Here is a 26,247-nt window from a genome sequence, read left to right on the forward strand (position 1 = left end):
CTTGTCATTGTTGTCCTTTTATTTCTGTGAAGACGCACACGCACACTGCGCTCACACACACACAAGCTGCGGGACCAAGGCCTTTCGGTCGAGTCTCTGAGCCCGGGGCCGGGGGCCTCCCGCGGGACCTGCTCGGTACCGTCCGCCAGGGCGGTGCCATGCCGGAGGGTCTTAGGTGCTGGCTTTCTTGCCGCCGCCGGGGCTGCCGACTTTCCGGTCCAGCCGGCTGTAGGGCTCGAAGGCCGAGGAACCCAGTTCGTAGCCGGGCGACAGGTCCAGCAGCGGCGCCGCGGAGAAGCATACGGCCGGCAGCGGGGGCGGCAGCGGCGGCGACGCGGCGGCCGCCGGCAGCGGGTGCAGGCGCGGGGAGGAGTTCCTGGGGTCACCCAGCGAGGTGCCTCTGGGGCCGGCAGGCAGGCTTGGCAGGCCAGGGGTCAGCGTCAGGAGGCTGGGCGCCCTGGGCACGGAGAGCAGCCGGCCGTGCTCCAGCAGCCGTAGGATGTTGGAGGTGGCGAAGGCCTCGGAGGCGGAGGAGGACGCCCGCTTCTCCAGGTCTCTGCTCTGGTCTTTCTTCTGTTTGGTGCGCCGGTTCTGGAACCAGACCTTCACCTGGAGGGGGCGGGGACGGGGACGGGAAGGGAGGGGCCAATGCAGACACGTGGGGCAGGTGGGCGGGGCATGGGGGCCAGGGGAAAGGGAGTAGGGGCACAGGGCACAGACAGAGGGGGTGGGGGTGGGGGGAGAGAAAGCAGGTGGTCACTGGGGCCTTCCCATACCAGCCTACTCTGGGTGGACTACGCCCCCAAATTATAAACACTTGTACACCGCTGAAGCTCACTCTGTCCTAGGCTGGCTGAACAGATTGGCAGAAGGAGGGGGGAACTTGGGGGTACAATTGAATCTCCCCTCTTGGTCCTCATAGCCAAATTCATGGCCTCAGTAAGCTTTTTTGTGCGGGTTTTCTTCAACTGGATCTCAGGTCCTGCGGTCTGACCTGAGATCCAGGTCGTGCATCCAACTGTCACCATTGCCTGGCACAGCCTCGGAAACAGTCCGAGTGCGCCCACAGAGACCCAGTCCTCGTCAGCTCCTCCGGGCAGAGGCCTCTCCGCACCACCCCGCAGCAGGGCCACCCGCATCCACCAAAGCAGAGGGGCGGTGCTGAAGGCGAACCCCGCCCCATGCTTTTCTCTCGCCTGCCCTCTCTCACCCGCACTGTGGCGCTGTCTGGACAGCAGCGCCCTCACCCCTGGCTGCCCAGGACAGCCACCTGCCTCCTTGCTCACCCCAGGGTGAGGGTGGCTGGAGCTCACCAGATGCTTCAGGCCGAGGAAACCCCCGCTCCCTCGGTCTTCCTGCCTTGGGGCCCCGCCCTAATGTGTGCAGGGCTGGGGACAACAGGATGAATGGAAGGCTCTGGCTCATAGCTCCCAGGGTTCTGGGTATGGGCAGGCGCTGCAGCCTGGGCCCCACTCAGCAGACAGCTCCCCACTTGCCAATACTTGGGCCGGGGCTTTTGAATAACAATAGTGGTCTGTGCAGTGTGGGGAGGCCCAGGCAGGTCCTGGAAGTGGGCTTGGGGCTGTTGGCAGGGAATTCTGGGCTTCTGATGGCAGGGGAAACTGGTGGTCGTCAGAGTCCTCCACACCTGCTACCCCCAACCCCGCAGGACAGGGCCCGCTGTCACTGCCCAGCACCCAGTCCTTCAAACCCCTTCCAAGTCTGTGGAGCAGGGCGGGGCAGGGGCTGGGAGGGAAGCTCCGTAAACCTGAGGGTGATGAGGTCTCTCCTCTGAGTAGGAAGGAGTGCTTCCCCCACAAAAGGCAAGTCAGAGCCCCAAGAGAATCACTTATAGGCATTAAAAATGCCTGCAGGAAGGGGAGATTGGCATTGGTGCCCCAGCTGGAAAACTCATATGAGCACTGGTTCAAGTCCTGGCCGATCCACTCCCAATCCAGCTCCTTGCTAAAGCAGTGGAAGATGGCCCAAGTGCAAGTACTTGGGCCCCTGCACCCACATGGGAGACCAGGATGAAGTTCAAGGCTCCTGGCTTCAGCCTTTGCACTCACCTAACCTCTGGACTGGGCTAGTGCCACTGCCCAGGAGCCCCTCTGTGACCTGAGGGCGGCAGCTTCACCTCGTGACACTGAGGAGCCATGGGACAGCTTCTGCTCTCTGAGCTAGAGGGGACCCGGGAGGCCTCCTCATCCTTGCCTTTCAGGGCCCTCTGCTCCAGGGCGCATCCCTTCCTGCCTGCACAGGCTGCCCCTGCTCCAGGCAAGGCGCTCCCTGGGACGCGAGTCTCTTGCTCCTAGGACAGGGGCCTGCAGATGCTGTGGCCTGACTTGTTTTCCAGCTGGGTTTATGGAACAAGGTCTGTTTTGTACAAAGCAGGGATCCGCTGTACATAAACAACCCTGGGCCAGTTATTGAACCTCTCTGAGGCTCAGTTTTCTTACAGGGGGATAATGTTCCCAATAAAGCCATCCACTAAAGATTAAACGACGGACAGGCATTGCAGTGTGGAGCATTACTGAAATGCTGGGTCCAGTCCTAAGCCGCTTTCCTTCCAATTCAGCTTCCTGCTAATGTGCCTGGGAAACCAATAGATGATGGCCCCTGATAGCCACATGGGAGACCAGGATGGAGTTCCTGGCTCCTAGCTTCAGCCTGGCTCAACCTGGCTATTGTGGCCACTTGGGGAGTGAACCAGAGGATGGAGGACTTATCTCTCTCTCTCTTTCTCCCTCTCTCTCCCTCCTTCCCTCTCTCTCCCTCCCCACTCCCTGTTTCTCTTTCAAGTAAATAAATAAATCTTTTTTAAAAAGACTAAGTAAGCTAATGGATGTGTCTGCTTTAAATCTTGAGCAAGTTATTTTTCTGTGCGCCTCTCTCTCTCTTTTTAAGAGTTACATTATTTATCTGAAAGGCAGAGTTACTGAGAAAGAGAGAGAGAGAGAGAGAGAGAGAGAGATATCTTCCATCCACTGCTTCACTCCCCAAATATCCAAAATAGCTGGGGCTGGGCCAGACAGAAGCCAGGAGCCTCATCTGGATCTCCCATGTGGGTGCAAGAAACTAAGCTCTTGGGCCATCTTCCATTGCTTTCCCAACTGTGTTACCAGGGAGCTGGATCAGAAGAACAGTCAGGACTTAAATTGGTGCCCTGTGATGCTGGCATCACAGGTGCTGACTTAACCTGCCATGCCATAAGGTATAATGCCAGTCCCTGTCTCCTTCTCTTTAAAGTGGAAACAATACAGGCCCATTGTATAATAATAATAATAATAACAACAACAACAACAACAACAACAACAAAAATGCTCCTCACCCTGGTTCCTGGCACAGAACTCCTAAATCCTTGGGATTTCTTAGGGGATGGCTGTGTTTTTGCTCTTCATAGGAGCCCCTTTGACCACACCTAGATTCATGCTTGTGATCCTTTGGGATGGACCTGGTCTCATAAAGACCAAACAAGTGATCAGAAGGGGGGAACTTTCAGCCACCTAGTCCCACCTCCAGGGAGAGAAGCAGGCTGAAAGTTGGGTTATTAAAAAAAATTTTTTTAAACAAGAGAGAGAGAGAGAGAGAGAGAGAGAGAGAGAGATCTTCCATCCACAGGTTCACTCCAAATGTCGCCAACAGTCAGGGCTGCATCAGGCTGAAGCCAGGGGCCCAGAACTCCATCATCATCTTCCATGTGGATGGCAGGGGCCCAGCTACCTGAGCCATCACCACTGCCTGCAGCAGAACCAGGACTGAAGCAGGCGCTCTGATGTGGTATCCCACATGGCATCTTAACCGCTGTGCCAGGGCCAGCTCCCCTATAAAAACTCTTGGAAAAAAAGCAATGTGGGGAACTTCCAGGATGAGGCAGCAGAGAAGGCATGGGAGCACCCAGCACCTTCCTTTCACCTTGCCCCGAGCACCCTGTCCATTGGCCGTCCCTGACAAGTGTCCTTTACGATAAACCAGCACTCGTAACTGGAGTGTTTTCCTGAGTTCTGTGAGTCAGTCTAGTGAATTAACAAACCAGCGGAGGAGACTGTGGGAGCCCGCAAATGCAGGGCCATTCATTCGGAAGCACAGGGGTCTCCTGGCACTTGTGACTGGCATCTGCCATGGCCCTGTCTTGTGGGAGCATGCCCTCGACTTGTGGGTCTATGCTGTCTCTGAGCAGTGGGGTCAGAACAGAGTCGTTGGGCAGGCAGAAAGTGCTGGAGAACTGGAGAGTCGGCTGGTGGCATTTTGGAACACAGCACACATTTGGTGTTAGAAGGAAAACCATGCACCCATGCCACAAGGTTGTGGTGAGGGCTGAGCTAGTTAGAATTTGTCAGGCTTTGGAGCAGGGCCTGGTGCCAAGGAAGCGAGGAGGCGCCCAGCAAGTGATGGCTATGGGGTACCTGGAAAAGGTCTCTGGGGGGGAGATCAGGTAGCTTTGGGGGTGGGATGAACATTTGGCATGGCGGTTACGCGGCTACCTGGGACACCTGCATCCCAGATCAGAGGCTGTGGTTCAAGTCTCAGTTCTGCTTCCAGTCCAGCTTCCTGCTATCATCCTGGGAGGCAGCAGGTGATGGCTCAAATACTCAGGTGCCTGCCACCCATGTGGGAGACCTCACATGGGTTACAGGCATTTGGGGGAATAGGCCAATGGGATGAAGATCTCTCGTTCTCGCTCTCTCTCTCTGCCTTTCAAGTACAGTAAAAATCAATAAATTAAAAAAATTTTAAGTTCTAGAACTTTGTAGTTGGATGCCTTAGTGCCAGCATCCCCCTAAGCCACTCCCTGCCTCTGGGGTACCCCTTCTCCTTTCCTAGCCTCTCTCCGCAGCTGGCACTGACTGGTGCCCTCTCTCTTAGCCCTGCGTTTATTTGTTCTGGTTTCCTGCAGCTTCGAGTCTTTCCTTCATGCTTATCCGAATTCCTCCAAATGCGGCTTTCCCTCTAGCAGCCTACAAGCCTCATACCCCAGGGAGTCCCCAGGTTGCCAGGACGAGGGAGGAGTGGCCTGGTCCCCCGCTCTTACCTGGGTCTCGGACAGGTTCAGCTGGCGAGCCAGCTCCGTGCGCTCACGGCCCACCACGTACTGGCAGCGCTGGAACTCCATCTCCAGGCGGTACAGCTGCTCGGCTGTGAAGGATGTGCGCGTCCGCTTGGGCCGGTCCAGGTCCAGGCCCTTGGGCAGAACGATTTCCCGGATGGTCCCTTTGGCATCTGTGGGAGCCGTGAAGGGAGCCAGGTTAGTTCACCAGCTGAGGAGCTGGCTCCCTGAGAAGCATCTGAGCTAGAGGCCATACGATCTAGCAAGGAGCGCTTTGGACCTGGGCCTGGCTGTGTGACCCCTGAGAAGGTGCTCGTCCTCTCTGGGTCCAGCTTCCTTGACCCCCAATGCAGGATGCTGTATCTAATGGGTAAACGTAATGAATGGACCTCAGGACAAATGGCAGGTGTGCCGTGAGAGGGCCTGCACAGAAAGGACTCGCTCGGACCCACCCAGACTGTGCTTCCTCAGTAGAGGAAGGAACAGATGTAAAGAAATGGACTGAGTCTTCAAGGACAAAGGGAGAGAGAGGCTGGCATTGGGTGTGATCAGCAAGGGAGGCCTACTGGAGAAGATCCCCGAACCACGTCTTCAGCCGTCCGCCTGTGTGTGCATGGCATATGCATGTGTGTGTGTGTACAGGTAAGCATTGTGCACATATGAAGAGGTTGTCTGGGTGAGGGAGAGGACAGGCTAGTGAGTGGGGGGGTCCCCAGGAGCTTCCCAAGGACAATTGCTACCACATTAGCGCCTTCCAGAGGGGGGACTGCCCCTCTCCATGAACGGTAGGGCCATCAGCTGGGTGCTGAACCAGTGCCCTCCACACACAGCATCTGCAATATGTTGGAGCCCACATAAGAGGGATGGAAAACTCCCCGGGCCGCGTCTACCACACATTCCCAGGGAAAGAACTTAGCACAACTGTAGCTGGAGGTGACTGTAGCTGTGTGCACACAGTCACGCTTTCATTCACCGTGGGACGCGTCCTGAGACCGAGGCAGTGGGGGCCTTGCTGTTGTGGGACTATCGCAGAGTGTGCTTCCCCAGACCTACGTGGTGGAGGTTCCAGCATTCAACAGAGCCTCTTGCAGTCGAGACTTGGCAGGCACGAGATGCAACGTAGTCTCCTCTCATCACGATTAAGTACCAGGTACTGCACAAAAGTGTATGTGCTGTAATTCCCGAGACTGGCCGTGCTGGAGGCCTGTTTGCACCAGCAGCACTGTGAACACGCGAGTGATGTATTGTGCTATGAAACAACAGCTGCTCCTCTAGGCAACGGGAACCTTCCAGCTCCATTTTACTCTGGTGACCCCTGCTGTGTCCAGTCCATCCCTGACGGAAATGTCATTCTGTGGCACAGCAGCTAGAGGGGTGGCGATGATCCCCATTTGAGTCACACACACTGATGGCTTCAAATGAGGTGACCAGAATACTTTAACAATTACATTGTAAAAATAGGCAGCATTGTATCCTGTAGAATGTACCAAGCCACTCCCAGCAGATGATGTTGGTAACAGGGAAGCTGCGGGAGCAGTAAGTTACCATTCCGGTGGCAACAGAGAGCTCACCACTTCCAGGCAGCCTTGAAGAAGCCCAGGAACAAAGCAGCCTCCGCAGCTGCAGGACCTCCACCTGCCTCCAGGGGGCGAGAACGGTTAGAATTTGCAATATGGCCAGACGTGGTGGTGCTGGGGCTGCTCTTATCTGGTTGTCAAAGCAGACACGTCTGCAGAGCTTGCTCTGGGCCAGGCACTGTGGTAAGCACTTTATCTGTGGTAAGCACAATATCTCAACGAAGGTGAAACCACAATCATTCCATTTCACAGATGAGGAAATGGCGGACCACCTTAAGTACTGCTGGTGGTCAGGAACCTCTAAAACACCCTCATTTTACATTATAAACATCCTCTTGGTAATCCTTACTAATGCAATTGATGAGATATAATGAAGAGAACATTTTCTAAAAACTTATTTTGAAAGGCAGTGTGACAGAGAGGGAGACACACATACACCCATACACACACACACACACACACACACACACAGATCTTCCACCTCCTGGTTCACTCCTCAAATGGTCACAACAGGTGGGGCTGAGCCAGGCCAAAGTCAGGATCCTGGAACTCCATCCAGGTCTCCTATATTGGTGGCAGGGGTTCAGGCAGACAGGCCATCTTCTGCTGCTTTCCAAGTGCGTTAGCAGGTGGCTGCATCGGAAGTGCTGAGGAGCTGGGACTCAGATATGGGGTGGGGGAGTTCCAGTGGCATACCCGCCGCGTCACAATGCCTGCCCCTATGAGGAGAATTTTGGTCCTAGTTAAAAAGTGGAATTTTCTGGATGGTTCAGAATTTCATTAAAGAACGCATGAACGGGGATGCACTTGGGAGGTGCTGTCTGTTGGGGCTCCTTGTGAACCCCCCAGGTCTGGGTGCCCCTTTTGGAATCCCCAGTCTGGGTTAACCCAATCCCCCTCTCTCCTAATTCCTAACACGTGAGACTGCGTCCAGTCCATGTTCACCTTCAGGGTGCATTCTGGCTTCTGATCCCTGCCCCAAATCATAGAGGTTCTCCATCAGCCTCAGGGCTAAGATGGGTCAGGGTTAGGACGAGGTCACTGCTCACAGCTGGCCCAAGCCCACCTTGAACTCAGTGCCAGCCCAGGCAGAGCACATCAAACGAAGTGGCCCTACTCTTGAGTGCTTTTAGAAACCACAGGCCCCTAGGGGACAGCTCCAGCTCCATAGCTCCAATTCTCTCCACAAAGCTCAAAGGGTAATATTTGTAACCCTGGGACTAGCATGTGTCACAGCGGGTTAAATGCTGATTGTGACACTGGCATCCCATATCTGAGGCCAGTTCCATTGTGTCTGATCCAGCTCCCTGCTAATGCACTTGGGAAGGTGGCAGATCATGGCCCAAATACTTGGGTCCCTCCACCCACATGGGACACCCACATGGAGTTCCAGGCTCCTGGCTTCAGCCTGGCCCAGACTTGGCTGTCAGACACTTTCAGAGACTGAACCAGCAGACAGAAGATCTCTCTCTCCCTCTCTCTCTCTCTCTTTCTCTGCCTATCAAATAAATAAATGAATCTTTTTAAAAATTCATGGAAAATGGAATTAAAATATTAGTTTATTTGCAAAAAGCATGACCCATCCTAACAAAGTTGGCCTCATTTGCTTAGGTCCCAGCATTTCCAGTTGTGAGGTCAAAGTCAGGACTTCTCCACAACACTGCAGGTGCACCCATCTCCCATGGCATTGCTTTAATGAAATGTGTCCTGGGTGGTGTGGACCGGAGGAAGGGTGCTGTCACACCCGGCCCCTCCTAAGTCCGCCTCTTAGAGGCCACTGTGAAGCCCCTGGATTGGAGCGCTCTAACCATGAGCCAAACCCCATGTGGACACACCCTTTTCTCTTTGAATGAGAGCTAGGAGAGCCGCTGATCTCCAGGGAGCAGCCAAGGGCAGCTGTCTCCTTCAGGATCAGGGAAGCAGGTACCAACCACACAGAATGGGCAACCTCAGCCTCACACTTGCCACCAGATACCAAATATGCTGCAAAATTAAGCACCTGGAAAGATGTTCCTCAGTGCCAATCCCGTCTGAGAATACTGGGTAATAAAACCGTGGGAGGAGTTGCACCAGCTAGGAAGCCCTTGGTCCAGGAGAAGAGGGTCGGGTCAGGAGAAATGGCAGGAAGATCTGGACCCCTACCCTTACAAGCCCCAGTCTGAATGCAGCTGAGAGGCCCACCTGGTGTTCTCCCTCCATTAAGCTTTGCTACCTTGCTTAACACTACTGCATGTACACGGGGCACTCTCAGATTGCTCTGAAGAGGTGCCCGTCCGGGCTGACGGATGCGCTGCCTCGTTAAACCTTGCTACCTTGCTCTCATGTCTGAACTGTTTTCTTTAAAGGATTTGTTTCTTAATTTGAAAGGCAGAGTTACAGAGGTAGAGGCAGAGAGAGCGAGAGAGGACTTCCATCCACTGGTTCACTTTCTAGATGGCTGCAACGGCCGGAGTTACGCCAATCCGAAGCCAGGAGCCAGCAGCTTCTTCTGGGTCTTCCACAAGGGTACAGGAGCCCAAGGACTTGGAACATCTTCTACTGCTTTCCCAGGCCATAGCAGAGAGCTGGACTGGAAGTGGAGCAGCCGGGACTAGAACCGGCGCCCATATGGGATGCCAGCACTGCAAGCTGCTGCTACGCTATAGCACTGGTCCCGGAACTCTTTACTTCTGGGAAGACAAGAACCTCTACTCCAGCCATCTCTGCTCACATGGTTACTTAGGTCCCTTCCAGTCACGTGGGAGACCCAGGTGGTGGTCCCTGCCCCTGGCTGTTGTGGGCATTTGTGTAGTGAGCTAGTGGATGAAAGCATGCTCTTGCTCTCTCTCTCTCTCTCTCTCTCTCTTTCACCCTGTCACTCTGCCTTTCAAATAAATAAATAAATAGAAAAAGAAATAAATCTTTTTAAAAATGATAAAGTCATAGAGGTAGAGAACAAACCAGTGATTGCAGGGTCTGGGACTGGGAGAGGCTGTGGCTCCCAAGGTAGTATGAGGCAGTCCCCTTGTGGTGACACAACAGATTTGTATGTTGATTGTGATGGTGGCTCCGTGGATCTACAGAAATATGACAACATGTCATAGAACAACAGTTGTCCCTCAGTAGCCACTGGGGATTGGTTCCAGGACCCCCTGTGGACACCAAAGCCCCAAGATGCTCAAGTCCCTCACATTAAACGGTGCAGTTTTATGTGTGCATGTGACACATCCTTCCGTAGACCTGAAATCATCTCTAGGTCACAGATTGCAGACACAATACGAGTGCTGTGTAGATAGTTGTTATACTATATTGTTTAGGGAATAATGACAAAGGAAAAAGTCTTTGTCCTGAGTATTTGTCATCCAAGCTTTGTTGAAAGAGTGCATGTGAAATCACGGATATGGAAGGCTGACTGTGGATACAGAGGCCAAAAAATGAGTGCAAGGAAAGATGTGTGAAATCCAAGGAAGGTCTGTAGTCTGATTAGCCATATTGTGCCAAAGCCGATTTTCTGGTTTTGATAGTGTGCTGTAAGATGCCACCTTTGGGAGAAGCTGGGTGATTGAAGCACAGGACTCTCTGTACTATTTTTACACCTTCTTGTGGGTCTATAATTATTTCAAAATAAGAAGTTAAGAGCAACAAAAGCACACCTTATAGCTAGATCGACAGGTAGGCACGGAAATTGAGAAATCCAGTAACAGAAAGAATACAATTATGCTTCCCCAAAGTGCCTCTGCATTTTGCTTGTGGTCTGTGCAATGATTTAAAATGGAACACAAATAAACATTTGTTACTCCAAAGTAATTCACTTACTTTAATGTTTACTAAAAAAAAAAATTAAACCCATGATTTTACATGCTTAGGATGAAGCTAAAGTGAGCATTTGATTTTAAAATGCATTATGTGAGGTCAGCAGGTTAAAGCCCTGGCCTGCAGTTCTGGCATCCCATATGGGCACTGGTTCAAGCCCCAGCTGCTCCACTTATGATCTGACTCCCTGTTAATGCACCTGAGAACTTACTCTCTCTGTCTCTCCCTCTCTCTCTCTGCAACTTTCAAATAAATAAAACATCTCTTTAAAAAAAGTAAAATACATTACATTATACTAAATTATTAAGTATATAAATGGAATATGAATAAACAGAAATGAAGGTACTCAGATGACTGAACACTGGAAACAATGAAATGAAAAGTATGCTATAATGTGTGTGCACATATATATATATGTATGTATTTGAGGACATATCAAAGGTTTGTGGACAGTATATATGAAATTTGTTCCCTTTATATAAATTTTTAAAAAGCGAAAAAAATGATTTGTGGACAAATACAATTAAAAGATAAGTTTATTTTTGTGGAAAAGAATTTTGAAATCCATGCATGGGCTTTTTTAAAATATTTATTTATTTATTTTAAAGGCAGAGTCACAGAGAAAGAGAGAGCTTCCATCTGCTGGTTCACTCCCCAAATGGCCACAATGGACATGGCAGGGCCTGGCCAAAGCCAGGAGTCAGGAACCAGGAGCTTCATCTGGATCTCCCACATGGTTGCAGGGGTCCAAGTACTTGGGCCATCTTCCACTGCTTTCCCAGGTGCATTAGCAAGGAGGTGGACTGGAAGCAGAGCAGCTGGGGCTTGAACCGGCACCCATATTGAATGCTGGTATCAAAAGCAGCAGCTTAACCCACTGCACCATGCATAGTTTTATCATAGCTCCTTTTCTATGAACTTTTTGAAGATCCTTTGTATGTATTAGGTAATAGAGTTCATGACACAGGAGCATTCTAAATTAAAAAAAAAATCTATTTAATTTTATGTAAAAGGCAAAGAGACAGAGATAGACTCAGATCTTCCATCTACTAGTTAATTCCCCAAATGCCCACAACAGGTGGGAACTCAATCCAGTCTCCCACATGGGTGGCAAAAGACCCAAATATGTGAGTCATTGCCTCCTGCCTCCCAGGGTGTGCAGCATTGGCAGGAAACTGGAAGCAGGTGTGGAGCCAGGACTAGCCCAGACACTCAATATGGGATGCGGGAATCCTCTGTGGCATCTTAACTGGTGTGGCACTGTGCCTAAAGGGGCATTCTAAATGGGGTCAAGGGGCTGGTGTTATGGCTCAGCAGGTTGAGCTGCTGCCTGTAATGTCAGCATCCCATATCAGAGTACTGGGTCGAGTCCTTCCTGCTCCACTTCCCATCCAGCTCCCTGCTAATGTGCCTGGGGAAAGCAGAAGATGTACCAGTGCTTGGGCCCTGGCCACCCACATGGGAGACCAGGAGGAAGTTCCTGCTTCCTGGCTTCACCTGGCCCAGCCCAGGCCATTTCAGCCATTTGGGGAACCAGCCAATCGAAAATATCTCTCTGTCTCTGTCTCTTCCTTCTCTATTTCTAGCTCTTTTCTTTCTTTCTTTGTAACTCTACCTTTCAAATAAATAAGTCTTTTTTAAAAATTGTGCTAAGTGACCCTAAGTTATGTTAGAAATAAAATCAGGGCCGGCGCTGTGGCGTAGCACCCACGTGGGAAGCCATGGAGGAAACTCCTGGCTCCTGGCTTCGGATTGGCGCAGCTCTGAACGTTGTGGTCAATTGGGAAGTGAGCCAACAAATAGAACACTCTCTCTGCCTCTCCTTCTCTCTCTGTCTCTCCTCCTCTCTCTCTGTAACTCTTTCAAATAAGTAAATAAATAAATCTTTTTTTTTAAAAGGAATAGCATAAACAGCAATAAGTTTCAAGTGGATTACAGAGAGAATCATGACTGTAAAATGGCAAAGCCATTGCAAGAAAATATAGGGAAATATTTTCTGTAACCGTAGGCTTGGAAGGAGCTTTTGAAGCAGGGTACAACATCAAAGGCTGTAAAGGAAACACAAAGGATGACTCTGACCACTGAAGCTGACCTTGTATGACAAGTGCACAAAAGTCAAGGCGAAACCGACCAGGTTTAAAGGAAATATTTCTAAAAGGGGCAAAGAAATAATACCCAGAATATACGAAATGCAATTATAAATAGACAAATTTCTTTATAAAAGGGAAAAAAACCAACAGAAAGTGATCGAGTTGTCTGGGTCATTCACAGAGACATCCAAATGCCGACAAACAAGGTAAAGATGAGAATAGCTTCACGTAAGTGGGATAACGGAAGTTCAAGCACTCAGGGGCAGCCATGTCTCATCCATGGGCGTGGAAAGACATTGCTAGGTGATTCACAAAGCAACGATGCATGGAAGGGAAATCTACATTCCTTATATTGTGGGAAGGACCACATATTGTTACAAGATTTAAAGGTTGCGTTTATCAAGATTAAAGAGCCAAGTAACTCTTGCTCCAGTGACTGTCCTAGAAAACACAGGCTCCTGTGCTCCAAGGTGTTTAATGGCAAGAATGTTATAATGTTATAATGTCGTTGCAGCATTGCTTAAAATATCAAAAATTTGAAAGCATCTTCAGTGTTATCCACAGGGAAAATGGCTGAACAACTTATCCTATCTTCACACTATAAAATTTCACGTATCAGTTACCACAACAGCCAGTGTCTTCAGCCAGGCTGAAACAGAAACCAGGAATTCAATCTGGGTCTCCCACATGGATGCCAGGGACTTAAGTGCTTGAACTCGGTGCCCAACAGCAGGAAGCTGGAATCAGGAGTGGAGCTGAGACTTGAACCAAGATATGGGATATGGGAGCCCCAAGCTTTGTGTGTCTTAACTGCTGTGCCAAACGCCAACCCGCAACATATATTTAATACGTATCTTCTAAGCGGCAGGTACTCTCCCAGCGTCTGAGGAAACAGAAATGAGCAAGACAGACAAGGGTCTGTTCTCTGTAGCGGAAGGAAGACAGATAACAAATTTAAAATAATTTATTTTTTAAAGATTTCTTTCTTTCTTTGAGAGGCAGAGTGACACAGAGAAAGTGGGAGAGACAGATCTTCCATCTGCTGGTTTACTTCCCCAGCGGCCTCAATGGCCAGGGCTGGACCAGGCTGAAGCCAGGAGCTCCCTTGGCATCTCTCATAAAGGTGGCAGGGGCCAAGCATTTGGGCATCCTCTGCTGCTTTCCTAGGTGCATTAGCAGGGAACCGGATTGGAAACAGAACAGCCAGGACTTGAATCTGGCACTCCAATATGGTATGTTGGCGTCACAGGCGGCAGCTTACGCAGCTATGCCCTGACATTGACCCTTAAAAGAATTTGTTTTTATGAAAATAAATTAGGGAACTATTACCATCTCCCTTCCTCCCCCAAGTAACACAAACCCAGTAACTACAGTGTGTGTGTGTGTTTGTGTGTGTGTGTGTGTCACACCCCTTCTCTCTGAGCAGGTCCTGGAAGCAGGAATGAAGGCGAAGCGTCTTCTTAGTGTTTTTTTTTTTTTTTAAGATTTATTTTATTCATTTGAAAGACAGAGACAGAGAGAGAGAGAGAGGTCTTCCATTCCACTGGTTCACTCCCCAAATGACTGCAACAGCCAAAGCTGAGCTGATCCGAAGCTAGGAACTTCTGGTCTCCCATGAGGATGCAGGGGCCCAAGGACTTGGGCCATCTTCTACTGCTTTCCCAGGCCATAGCAGAGAGCTGGATCAGAAGCGGAGCAGCCAAGACTCGAACCGGCGCCCATATGGGATGCTGGCACTGCAGGCTGGGGCTTTGCCCCCTGTGCCACAGCGCCAGCCCCGATGGTGAAGCTTCTTTAGTGTGGGCTTCTTGAGAACCCAGATGAGGCCTGGCCCCTGGGGATGAGCTCCCACGAGTGAGTGAGAAATGCACTGTGTTTTTTAGAGCTTCTGAGGTGCAGCCGTGTCTCTGCTCAGCATCTAGCCGTTCTTACAAAGCCTCCCTGCACGACCCCTTTCCTGGGTGGAGAGCTGGGGAAGCCCCAGCAAGGAGGGGTGGCTTTCATCACAGGGCCTTCTTGTGGGAAGGGCACTTGTCAGGGTGACAATGCTGGAGCAGAAATGGAAGATGGCTCAAGTCCTTGGGGCCCTGCACCTGTGTGGGAGACCTGGAAGAAGCTCCTGGCTCCTGGCTTCAGATTGGCCCAGCTCTGGCCATTGCAGTCATTTAAGGAGTGAACCGGTGGATGGAAGACCTCTCTCTCTCTCCCTCTCTCTGTAACTCTGCCTCTCAAGTAAATAAATAAATATTTTTTAAAAAAAGCAGGATCATCTAAAAAAATAAGTTCCTAAAAATTAAAAATTAAAGAAAACTGAATTTTTAAAAAGAAAAGTAAATGACAGATTTGAGTACCTAGAAACACAGCATGGGCCAGCGCTGTGGCTCAACAGGCTAATCCTCCGCCTTGCGGCGCCAGCACTCCGGGTTCTAGTCCCAGTCGGGGTCTGGATTCTGTCCCGGTTGCCCCTCTTCCAGGCCAGCTCTCTGCTGTGGCCAGGGAGTGCAGTGGAGGATGGCCCAAGTACTTGGGCCCTGCACCCCATGGGAGACCAGGAGAAGCACCTGGCTCCTGCCTTCAGATCAGCGCAGTGCGCTGGCCGCGGCAGCCAATGGAGGGTGAACCAATGGAAGGAAGACCTTTCTCTCTGTCTCTCTCACTGTTCACTCTGCTTTTAAAAATAAACAAATAAAAGGCAATCATGCATGAGAGACAGTTGAAAGACAAATGACAGGTAGAGATAAAATATTCCTAGTATGTGCATAACAGTCTTGATGGCTAGTGCACACATTGCTTCTGTAGAATAGTGAGCAAAGTCAGGCATTATTAGTTCAGAAAAGAGGAAACACAAGGACTAACAAATATGAACAGGTTCTTGAGCTCCCAGGGAATCAGAAATAGAAGACAGCAGTGAGACACCACTGCGTTGCCATACTTAATTATTCACCGATAAGCATTGTGCAGGAACAGGGGGTGGAATCGGGTTCTGCCATGCTCTCTGTTAATACCATCAAATGATACAGTACTGGGGGGGGCAATTTCATAATGCTTTGCTAAATTCAAATGCAGTCCATTGCCCCAGAGATTTCATAGTTTTCTACCCTAGAGAAATATTGTTTATACCTGATAAAAACACAGGTTTTTTTTTTTGCTTGTTTATGTTTGTAGCATAGTTTGTAAGAGGAGAAAAATAATAAGGAAATAGTTGAGTTTATCAAAAGGAAAACCGTCGATGCAATTACAGCATAGTCATGTGTGTGCCCACTGTGACCAGGAATGCTGCACGTCTCCACAGACTGGCCTGGAAGCATGTTCGTTATCGCTGCTAAGTGAACACAGCACTGTTTATGTGCATGTATACTTTTTCTGTATGTATGTGTCTGTATGTGCATGTGTGTCTGTGTGTGCTTGTGTCGGCACGTGACCACACAGGGACAAAGACAGGACAAAGATCTCGGTCTTCTGTTCTTTCTGGAGAGTGGACGCTGGTCAGGAGGGAAGATGTCTCCCATCTCACCTTGTGCATTTCCTTGTTATTTGGTTTGTTGCAAAGACTATGTAACAACAACAAAAAAAGTAACAAAACATCGTAGAGATGCATATGGGTGTGTTTAATCATATACTCATTTTTCTGCATCCACAGATTAAACCGACAGGGGACTGAAAATATTCAGTAAAATATACTTTTGTTCCCCCTTGTCATTAGCCACTGAATGATACAGTAGAAGAGGTCTGTAATAGCATTTACACTGCACTAGATATATGTAATGTAGAGATGATTTAAACGTCTAAGGGAGGCTGTGTGTAGGCTACACACAAATAGGACACCATGTTATGTAACGGATTTGAGTGTCTGTCCACTGCAGGTCCGGGAACCAGTTCCTTTATGGATGTAAGGAATGACTGTATGTGCCTGTGTGTGTGCGTACTTAAAATATTTTCAACTCTAGATGGAGCAGACATTTCTCATCAGGAACTAAAATCTAGAAACCAGAAGGAAATAACCGTATGATGTGATCACTTCAAATTTTAGTTAAAAAAAAAATCTTAGAATCTAAGGTTTTTAAACAAGCAAAAAACCTGGGAGATGTTTGCAACACATGTCACGGCAAAAAGGCTCCTTTCTTTAGTATGTAAATAGTGTTTACGACTGTCGGAAACCAATAAACAATCCGATTGAGAAACGGCTAAAAACACGCTAAAAACACGCATGAGGAATCCACAGGAGGGGAAATTAAAATGAAGACCAAACATGTGGGAACATGCTTACCTCACTAGCGATGAAAATGAGATTTTTTTTTTCATTTGAAAAGGCATCACTTTAAAAAACGGCTCATATGCTGGCTCAGGGGTTCGTGGAGTAAGGACACGTTTAGCTGCAGTCGCCAGGAGGATGACCGAGCACACTTGGCCTCCGTATTGCGGGCTCCACATGCTGGGATTCAACCACCACTGATCAAAAATGCCCAAAAACCAAAACTGCATCTGTGCTGAACACGTACAGACTGCTTTTCTTGTCATTAGTCCTTGAATAACACAGTATAACCATTCTGTACATGGTACGTAAACTGTGTTAGGGATCATAAAATTCCAGGGTGACTCAAAGTCTACAGGAGACGGTACCCAGGTTGTATCTAAGTACGATACCATTTTATGTAAGGGACTGGAGCATCTGCAGACTTTTGCATCCATGAGGTGTCCTAGGACCAATCCTTCTTGGATACTGAGGGACAACTATAAATATTTTTGGCATAAAATTGGGAAATATTTGTCCTAACTTAAGTGTGTGCCTGGATTTAAAAAGTTAACTTCTAGGAATGTATCCTGTAGTTACACTCAGATGATATATCATGTATATGTGATGTGATCCTAATTATTTTAAGCACTTTATTATAACAAACTCCAAATATATGCAGAATTAGAAAAGACAGTATGATGAGCACTGATATATGCAGCCTGCAGCTCCAACTTTTACCAGCTCTGGAACGATCCCATTCTATACTGCCATAATTTTTTAAAGCAAATCATCTCATTTCACCTCTCTACCGAGTATTTCTATTACATTATGTATTACAAATAATTAGATGTTATAAATAAAATACACATTTTAATATACATCTCTAAGAAATGAGGACTCCTTTAAAAACTGAATTACATTACTATTATCACAACCCAAAAAATTAACATTCATTTATAATACAATAAAATACATCACTTTTTTTACATTTTCCAAGTTGTAAGGTCATAAATTAGACCTTTAAAAATCATTTGTTCAAAAAAAGATACAAAGATGTTTATCATAGCATTGCCTGTAATAGTGAAAGAAATTGTGTGATATCCACCAACAGGGAATTGGTTAAACAAATAAAGGAGATTTACGTGGTGGAGTGCAATGCAGTTATTATAAAGAATGAGCCAGTTCTAGATGGAAAGAGTTCCATAAATATTTATTTCAAAAAGCAATTCACAAAAAGTGCATTTTTGCAATATGTAACTGATACACTTATATTTTTCGACAACAGGGGAAATTTGAGAGATAAATCCTGGGACTGGAAGTGCATTACATGGGAGAAATGTAAATGGGACCTTCTACTTTTAAATGGCATAGTGAGACAGTATGAACTGTTTTATCATTTAAAAAGATATTTATGCTTCATAAAAGATATCATAAAATTAAAAGACAAATTATAAGCTCAAGAAGATGGCCCATGTGCTTGGATCCCTGCCACCCAGGTGTGAAACCAGAATGAAGCTCCTGGCTCCTGGTGTCAGTGCCAGGCTGTTGTGGCCATTTGGGGAGTAAATCAGTGGATGGAAGATCTCACTCTCTTTCTCTCCTTCTCTCTCCATGTAACTCTATCTTTCAAATAAATAAATAAATCTCTACTAAAAAAAAATATGAACTGCAAACCATACTGAAAGCAGTGGGACACCATCCATGAATCAAATCAATAAGGAGAGGGACATCTGAAAATTAAAACTAGCCAATGGAATGGACAACTAGATGGCCGCAGAAGAAACACAGCTGTCTAAGAAATAGAAAGACGCTCAGCTTCACTGGTGACTACACAGGGAAATCTTAAAATGTCAAGGAGGACTGTTTATTACCCCACAGAGTGACAAAGCGAAAGAGATGATGTCCTACGTAGGGAGAGGACAAAGGTGGGAGTGTATGTTAGCATACTTTCCCGGCACAGAATAACTTGACAATATCAAGAGGTACAGTGTACACAGTGTGAACAGTGGCAGCAAAGTGCTCTTGTAGGCACTCCTGGTGGAAGTGTAAATTGCTACTATCTTATGGAAGGCAATTTGGCATTATCTTCCAAATTACAAACACAAGATACCCTTTGACCCAGTAACCCACTTACAGGAGCTTCCCTCACGAGTGGAGAAATGACCAGGCAGCAAGTGTATTGTATTCTATACAATAGCAATGGATAAGAGGCCAGCTAAATGCCCCCCATGGATACCAGTTACATAACACACACCACACCCATCTGGTTCCTATACATGGAGTACTATGCATCTATAAACAAGCTAACAGAGCTGCGGGCATGAGCATAAACACCATTTGGAAGGGCGCATTGGAAGGCTGCAACATGGCTGCCTTCCAGGCGTATGCATGAGCTGGGCCACTGTGGGGAGAGGTCTACCCCTGGGTACTTTAAAAAAAAATGTTTTGGAATAAAAACGTTTTGGTGAACTATCTATTTTTACAATTTACTTGTGCAGATTTTACCATTGTGCGCAAACCTGAAGCAGCAATTACACTGCTGGGGACTCGTCCCAGGTATATGCTCCAAGAAGGGAGCAGAGACCTTTCTTTGCCTTGGGAATTCACTTCACAGCGCTTCTCTGAAGGACAAGTAACCCAAAGAATATCCTCAGGGAGGCTGGGAAATTTACACTCCGCCCCACCAAAGGGGTGCTTGCTCTATGCTGGAGGGACTACATCGACTGGCTGAGCTGAAAAGATCACTGCTGATTAAATTTTTAAAAGGTAAGTTGCAAAACTGCCTATGATACAATTTTGCTTTTATTTGTTTGTATAGAGCGTGGAAAAACTGCCTGGAAGGTCACACCAGGAACTATGGCTCTTTGGGAGGGCATTTGCCCCTTCTGTTGTTTTGTTTTTGTGGCGCACTAAATCCACCTGCCTTGCGGGAGGCCTCCTGGGTGCACCCCTTCCCCCGCCCCACAGGGGCTTCCGTGGCCCCCTAGGTGAATGCAGGAGGCGGGGCAGACTCTGGGGTGTGGGGGTTGGGAGGCGCTTGTTTTCAGTCAAACGCTACAGAAACCCTGGCTTCCACCGCCGGGGTGGCAGGCGAGAGCCAGGAGGGTGGGAGCGCAAGTTTCCCCGGTTGTTTCAGAAAGCCAAGAAACTCCCTGCCACCCTCGACCTATCCTGGCCACCCAGCCGCCAGCTGCAGCGGAAGTTGTGGCTTGCTAAACAATTCCAAAGACAATAGGGTTGTGCACCTTATAGGTTAGCAAGACTCTGGGCTCGGCTGTGCTTGCCCTGCAGTGTGGGGAGGGCTTTGCAACCCTAGAGGGTACCGTCCTTCCAGGCCGGCGCCACGCGTCCCAGCGCCACGGAAACCCTCCTCTCATTTGTCTGACGCGAATTTACCTGACTGCTCAGAACACATCTGCGGAGATCGCGCGGCGTGGGCGGACCACCTCCCACCGGATCCAGGACTCCGGTCCAGAGAGGGAAGCTGCGTGCGGGCAGCCCTAGCGCCCCAATGTGGCACACAGTAGGTGTACACGCACGTTTCTGACATCCGTCGATGAACCAACGAAGTCAAGGCCTTGGGACCTTGAGAGAGATGGTTCCACAAGCCCTAGGCCTTGGCAGGCCCCCACTGCGACATTACAGCCCTCCCCTTGCCCACGCAGCGCCCTTTCCTGGCTGCGCCACCGCTTGGCATCGTGGCCAGATCCTGGCCTGGAGCCGCCACCTCTTCCCGCAGTAGCCGATGCCACCCGAGCACCGTGGGCGGTGAGAAAGCCCGAGAAGCCGATCCCCATCCCGCCAACGTCCGCGTGGTGGGGATGTCCAGTCAGGCGCCCCTACTATCCCGGTCCCGGGGACTCCTGGGCAGGCTCCGTGCGTCTCAGGCCGGAGAGTAGGACCAGGCGGCACGCAGCCAGGTAACCCGCTACGGGCTCTCCAGGAAGGATTAGATTCGTCGCTATTTTATAAAAGCAAAATTTATTCGCTCTAACTGCCCCCTCCGGGTTAAAATAGAAATCAAAGAAATTGAGCGAACAAGATGGGGGCTTGGGGCCAGGGGGTAATAGAGGAAATGGCGTCCAGGCCAACATCAAGTGTAGATGCTCGCTCTCCCAGCGGCGGTGCGAACAGGGCGGGACCGCAATCCTGGGCGTAGCCGCGCCGGGCCCTCTGCTCCTAGGCCCCAGCCTTGGTATCCACTCACTGCCGGCTTCGGAGGGATCTGGCTTCCTCGCTGTGTAGGGCTCGCCGCTCACCCCGGGGCTTCTTGGGGGTCCGTTCTTGGGGTGTGTGTGGGCGGGTGGGAGAAGGTGATGGGGTGGAGGCCTCATGAGCGAGCGCGCTGGGCAGAAACAGCCTGAGAAGGGGAGGCACTGGGTAACCCACCCCGAATGGGTTCCTGAAAATGAAAACTGGGCACACAAGATGCACCACCAAGAGAGGAACTCGTCCTGTTCCGCGTGCCCGTGCGTGTAAAGGGAAAATAAAGATCTGATGAGAAGGCCAGGGATGGCCTGGTATAGAGAATGTGGGCCTCTAGCTAAACCAAAATGAGCAAGCGGAAAAAGATAGCAAACCAAAGCGACACCAGGGCAGGTGTTTGGCCTAGAGCTTAGGAAGCCTGTGTCCTACAGGGGAGTGCCTGGGTTTGGGTCCGCTGTGGATTCCAGTTTCCTGCCAATGCAGATCCTGGAAGGCGACAGGATGGCTCAAGGGTTTGGGTACCTTCCGCTGAGGAGTCGCCCAAGTCCAGTGGGGCCGGGCCGGCATTTGGGGAGTGGACCAGTAGATGATGATGGTGGGCTCTGTGTGTGTGTGAGGGAGACTGGAATTTTAAAAAAAGAATACCAAAGGAAATACGAAACCTATTAACCACCACAAACCCTAAAACTAAAAAAATTAAAATATAAAACCGAAAATAAATCCCCAAGTGCGGGCCCCCTGCAGGAGCCGTGCCTGGGGGAGCTGATTAAAATAAGGGTCCCAGCGCCACCGGGCGGGCGAAGTCCCGGACTCGTTCCAATGCAGCCCAGCCCCCAGCTGCGGCCACAACGGCGGCCCGCACCGCCAGGCCTGCGCCCGGGCCCAGACTCCCTAGGCCCAGCGACTGTTGGAAATGCAAGCAGAAAGCAAGCGGACGCCAGGAGGCTCTGAGCCCAGACATGGCTGCGGGAGGAGGCCTCTATGCCCACAGTCAGCTCCTAGCCAGAGCCCCCGACGCCGCGGGCCTTGGCGCGGCGTCTTCGACGCGTGCAGGAGAGCCAGGGCCTCGCCAGGCGCGCTCCGTAGAGCGGACTTCACTAAGAGCAGTCCGCCTTCCCCCATCCACTCCTGGCGAAAAGTGTCCAGCTGGAGCCAGAGGCCCAGCCCCCAGCCGCCGCGCTCCCAGGGTGACAGCGCTCTCGCTGGTGTGTGGGTGAGGGGCAGCGAGCCTCTCGGGCGAGGCATCCTGCAATTTAACCCGCCCTCCCGCTTCCGGGCGGAGGGGTACCGAGGGTGCGTCTCCAAGGGGGTCTGGGGACCCGCAGGGACAGAGCTCAGCCCCGTTGGGGACGCTTCAGCTCCACGGAAGGCATTCTCTTTCAAGGTCGCTGGGGGAATTCGCGTCTGGATTACTTTGGGAAGCAGGCAGGTGTGCCCCGAGTGTCCGCGGCGCGAGCACAGATTTTCGGATAGCAGGACGTTTGGGTTAGAAAGTACTCGCCTCTTCTGAATGCCCGGATCCCGGCTCCACCGAAAAGGCCAGAGCGCTACCCACCGCTGCACCGGGAAAGGCCTGTTCCTTGCAGTGGCTTCCTGCTGGCGGTTGGCATGTCCTTCCCAAATATGAAACAAAAGGATCCCCCCTTCCCCGCCCCTCCCCGGCCCCTTGGCGGTGCACACCGGCCTGTGCCGCCCTGCCTGGTGGTAGGCCTGGGCGGATGCCTCGCTGTGTGGGCCGCGTGGGGTGCGCGCGCCCGCGTATGCGCCCGCGCCTGGCGTCTGTGACTGAAGCAGCCTCCATTTTGACGTACGGCGTGCACTGTCGCGGGCCGCCCAGGCTCCCTACCCGGAATTCGAAGCCGCAGACAAGGCTTCAGTCCTTGACTAATGGGGTCCTGCCCACAGGGCTGGGGAGGGCCTCCCCTTGCGGTCTACAAGGTGGCACTGATTCTTCTTTACCATCAGCTAGTTCTTGACCCTCGGCTGCTCAGCCCCCAACACAGTCCAGCCCCTCGGCCCGGGGCCTAACGGAGACCAGGCGAAGGGTGGAGTGAGTTGGGAGAGGCCCTGCCCTCCCCACCAGAAGTGGTCTGTGGGTGGCCTCAGAGCTACCTTCCTTCGAGAAATATTTCTGGAGCTCCTGCTGGGTGTTTGTAACCTGCAGACAACACCTTGGGTCCTTAGCACCCCCTGCAAGGTTAAGGGCTGTGGGTCCCTAGGTGCAGATGAGGAACAGAGAGACAAAGGAACTGGCTCGGGCTGCAAGGGCTTTGAGTCCAGGATTCTAAACCAACTCTGCTTAGTGCTGCCACCCAAGTACTCCCTCAACAGACCTGCTACCTTGGGCGGGCCCTCAGGCCCTGAGTTTAGAAGGGAGGTGGACAGAAAAGACCCAAAGGAAGCGGGTGCCCTTGGAGGAGGGGGAGGGGGACTTACACAAACACAACCTGGGACCGAAATGGCAGCACCTCCCTTCCACCTTTCAAGGTACTTGGGAGAGCAGCGTGTATTCTTGGTGGTTAAGGATACCCAGGGCCTAAGGAAGGGACGTTCATTCTGGGCTGAGGCATCGTGGACTTCCCAGTTATCAGAGCCTCTGCCCTGAGCCACAGTGGGGCTGTGAGTGACACAGGTGACCCTGACTGGGAGGGATTAGTGGGGAAGGGCAGAGGGATTTATGAGGGACCCAGTTTGTTTTTCATTTTCATTAGGTACACAAATATATCTGCTGTGCTTTGTATCTAGTATCTCCATTGTATATTACAAATATAAGGGCATGGCTGTGTGCAAGGTATACCCCCTAAAGATGCACCCAGGTTGCTCCATCCCTGCCTGACTTGGGTGGCCCCACCCTGCAGGGTGCTGGGTTGATTCTGACTCTCACCGTATGTGAGTCTCTCTGCACCTAAAGACTGCTTCAGATCTGTACACAAAATTTATTTGTTCCACACACAGGGTTAGTGGTGTGGAGTGTGGGCAACAGATGGGCACAGAACTCACAGCAGTCATGGCGGAAAAAAAGATGCCCACATGTAGACAGGGTGTGGGGTGATGAGTGTCACAGGCACAGACTGTTGGTCTTGGCAGTGTGTAGGCTTGGGACACTGATTTCTTCATCTCTGGAAGCCCAGTAGATTTCCTTAATGCAGCCGCACTGGCTACTCACACCTCACACTCAGGACACCCTGCAATCTACAGAATGGAATCTCATTTAATCTTCGGTGCACAACAGGTCCCAGTACCTGCTAGAATTCCTGATGGTCTAACTTCCTTGCCCTAAGTGTGTTCCCAAAGCAGCATTGGACTGGCACCAGCAGTATTTCTGGAAGCCAGGGTCCCTGTACCTGGGTTCAAGACAGTCATCAGTCACCTTCTTGTGTGGTTGCCTCCGTGTTCCACCCTAGCCCTGGCCCCCTCTCAATGGCAACTCACACCCAGCGGCTGCAGGGAGGTTGTTGCCAAACAGGCCGAGGTATTCCAGAGATCAGTTCAGCTCAACTTGGGATCCTGGTGCTACTGTGACCAGGAGCCAAGTCCAAGCCGGTTCCCCTTCCCCGGTGGAGGGTGAGATTCAGCTGCAGTTGGGGGTCTCCAGAGGCCCTTAAGCTCCCAGGAGGGGCCGGCGAGAAAAAAGGGCTGGAAAGGGCAGCGAGGGGTAAGCGGGGAGAGGGAATGGAGGAAGGAGTCCCACTAACGCGGGCTCCAGGCTGGCCGGGTAGCAGTCTTCAGGCTTGGCTACGGCCTGGGGACAGGCTGAGCACAGAACTCTGGAGACCCCTTTTCTCTTCTCATCTAGCCGGGCAAGGCCCGGATGAGTGAAAGAGGACCCCGTACTTCCCACGCCTGAGGAGTCCCGGCTTCGCGGGGCGCTTGCGGGGAAAAGGGTACTGGGAAAGCGAGTTTCGTGCAAAGAAATGGCCGGGAAAGAAGAGAGGAGGGCCAGGAGCAAGGGAGGCTTGGAAAGGACGCGAAAGGCCGGGAAAAGGCGGTGCCGAGAGCCGGCCGGGCCCGGGATCCGCGAGGAAGTGGGAACCGAAAGAGCGAAGCCCTAGCCCGCGGGCGCCGCGCACGCCATTCTCCGCATCCCGAGCCCTTTGCGGCAAGCAACCGGTGCGGGTCCCCACTCCTGGGGATGGGCAACAGCAGGCGAGGAAGCTCCCCGGCCGCCGGCCGCCGAGCGGAGCCCGGGCCTTTTCCTCCCGGAGTGACCGATACTGGTCCCTCTACGTCCTGTCCCCGCAGAGCGCGCGTGACGCTTTTCTCTGCACCTGCCGTGAAGCACGCGGGGCGGGGATTCGGCACTCAGCATCCCGGGCCCCCATCTCTGCCCCCGCCGCAGCAACCCGCCCGGGTGGGCCTAGGGAGAGGAGACGGGCCCCAGAGGCTAAGAACTGCAAGGCAGAGGAACAGGGACCTCCTCGGTCCAGTCGCTGCTTTGTCCCCTGCACTCAGCCCGGTGTCCAACACACAATAGACGCTCAAAATATTACTTGCTGAAGGAATGACTGAACGGTGAATGAATGAATACAGGAACTAGAAAGAGGGGGCCGCCGAAGGTCAGAGACCCCGAGAGGCGTGAGGTGGGGGCCCCGGTGGCCTCAGACTACCGGCCGTGCCCTTACCTCGCACCAAGATGCGGCGGCAGTGGTCCGCCTCGCCCGACCCGGGCTGCCCGTCGCTGTCGGCGCCGCTCTCCCTGGAGCCCGCGGGGCTGGAGGCCGATGTTCCGGCAACCTCCCTTGGGCTTTGGCCGCCTGCAACGGCTCGAGAGTCCTCCGCTCCGCCAAGGTCCCCTTCGCGCCGACCGCCGACACCAGACTCCGCCCGGCGAGCGGGGCCGCGGTCGCGCTCGGCGCCCCCATCGCCCATGCCGGCCGCCACTGCAGCCCTCGCTGCCGCCTAGCCGGCCTGGGCTGGCCGAGCCCGCGGCTCCCCGCCCCTCGCGCCCCCCGCCCGGCTCCTCTTTCTCTGGCCCCGCCCCCGCCCTGCTGCTCCGCCCCTCCGCTCTGATTGGCCGCGAGTGCGGGTTCCCGGAGTCCCGGCGGCTCACCCGGACTCCGCTCCCGGGGCGAGTGGGCAGGGGGCGGTAGCTCCACTTCTCCACCCCTAGTCTAGCCCCGCTCGGAGCCGCGCAGAGGGAGGCTGGGGCGGCCCCAGAGTACAATCGACACCCTCTCCCAAAGTTGGTCAGCCTCTCCTCCCCTCGCCACCAGCCTGCTGGCTTCCGCACTCCCTGCGTCCCCAGGGACGCGCGGTCTCCGAGCTCCGGCCGCTCAGCAGGATCGATAACCAAAGTATTCG

The 26,247-nt window shown here is 51.7% G+C and overlaps 1 protein-coding gene across 1 annotated transcript; it reads right to left on the bottom strand.

Moving 5' to 3' along the window:
* VAX2 (ventral anterior homeobox 2) lies at positions 1–25,862 on the bottom strand. The gene is made up of 3 exons (XM_051837562.3): positions 25,569–25,862; positions 5,033–5,220; positions 1–609 (listed from the first exon to the last, which is right to left on the bottom strand). The coding sequence occupies exons 1-3, from the start codon at positions 25,813–25,815 to the stop codon at positions 172–174; spliced, it is 873 nt and encodes a 290-aa protein (XP_051693522.1). The 5' UTR covers positions 25,816–25,862; the 3' UTR covers positions 1–171.
* Positions 25,863–26,247: the final 385 nt, after the last annotated feature.

The sequence above is a fragment of the Oryctolagus cuniculus genome, chromosome 2 (genome assembly GCF_051225735.1).
Source record: "Oryctolagus cuniculus isolate XC-2025 breed Fujian yellow rabbit chromosome 2, ASM5122573v1, whole genome shotgun sequence".
In the NCBI taxonomy this organism is placed as follows: Eukaryota; Metazoa; Chordata; class Mammalia; order Lagomorpha; family Leporidae; genus Oryctolagus; species Oryctolagus cuniculus.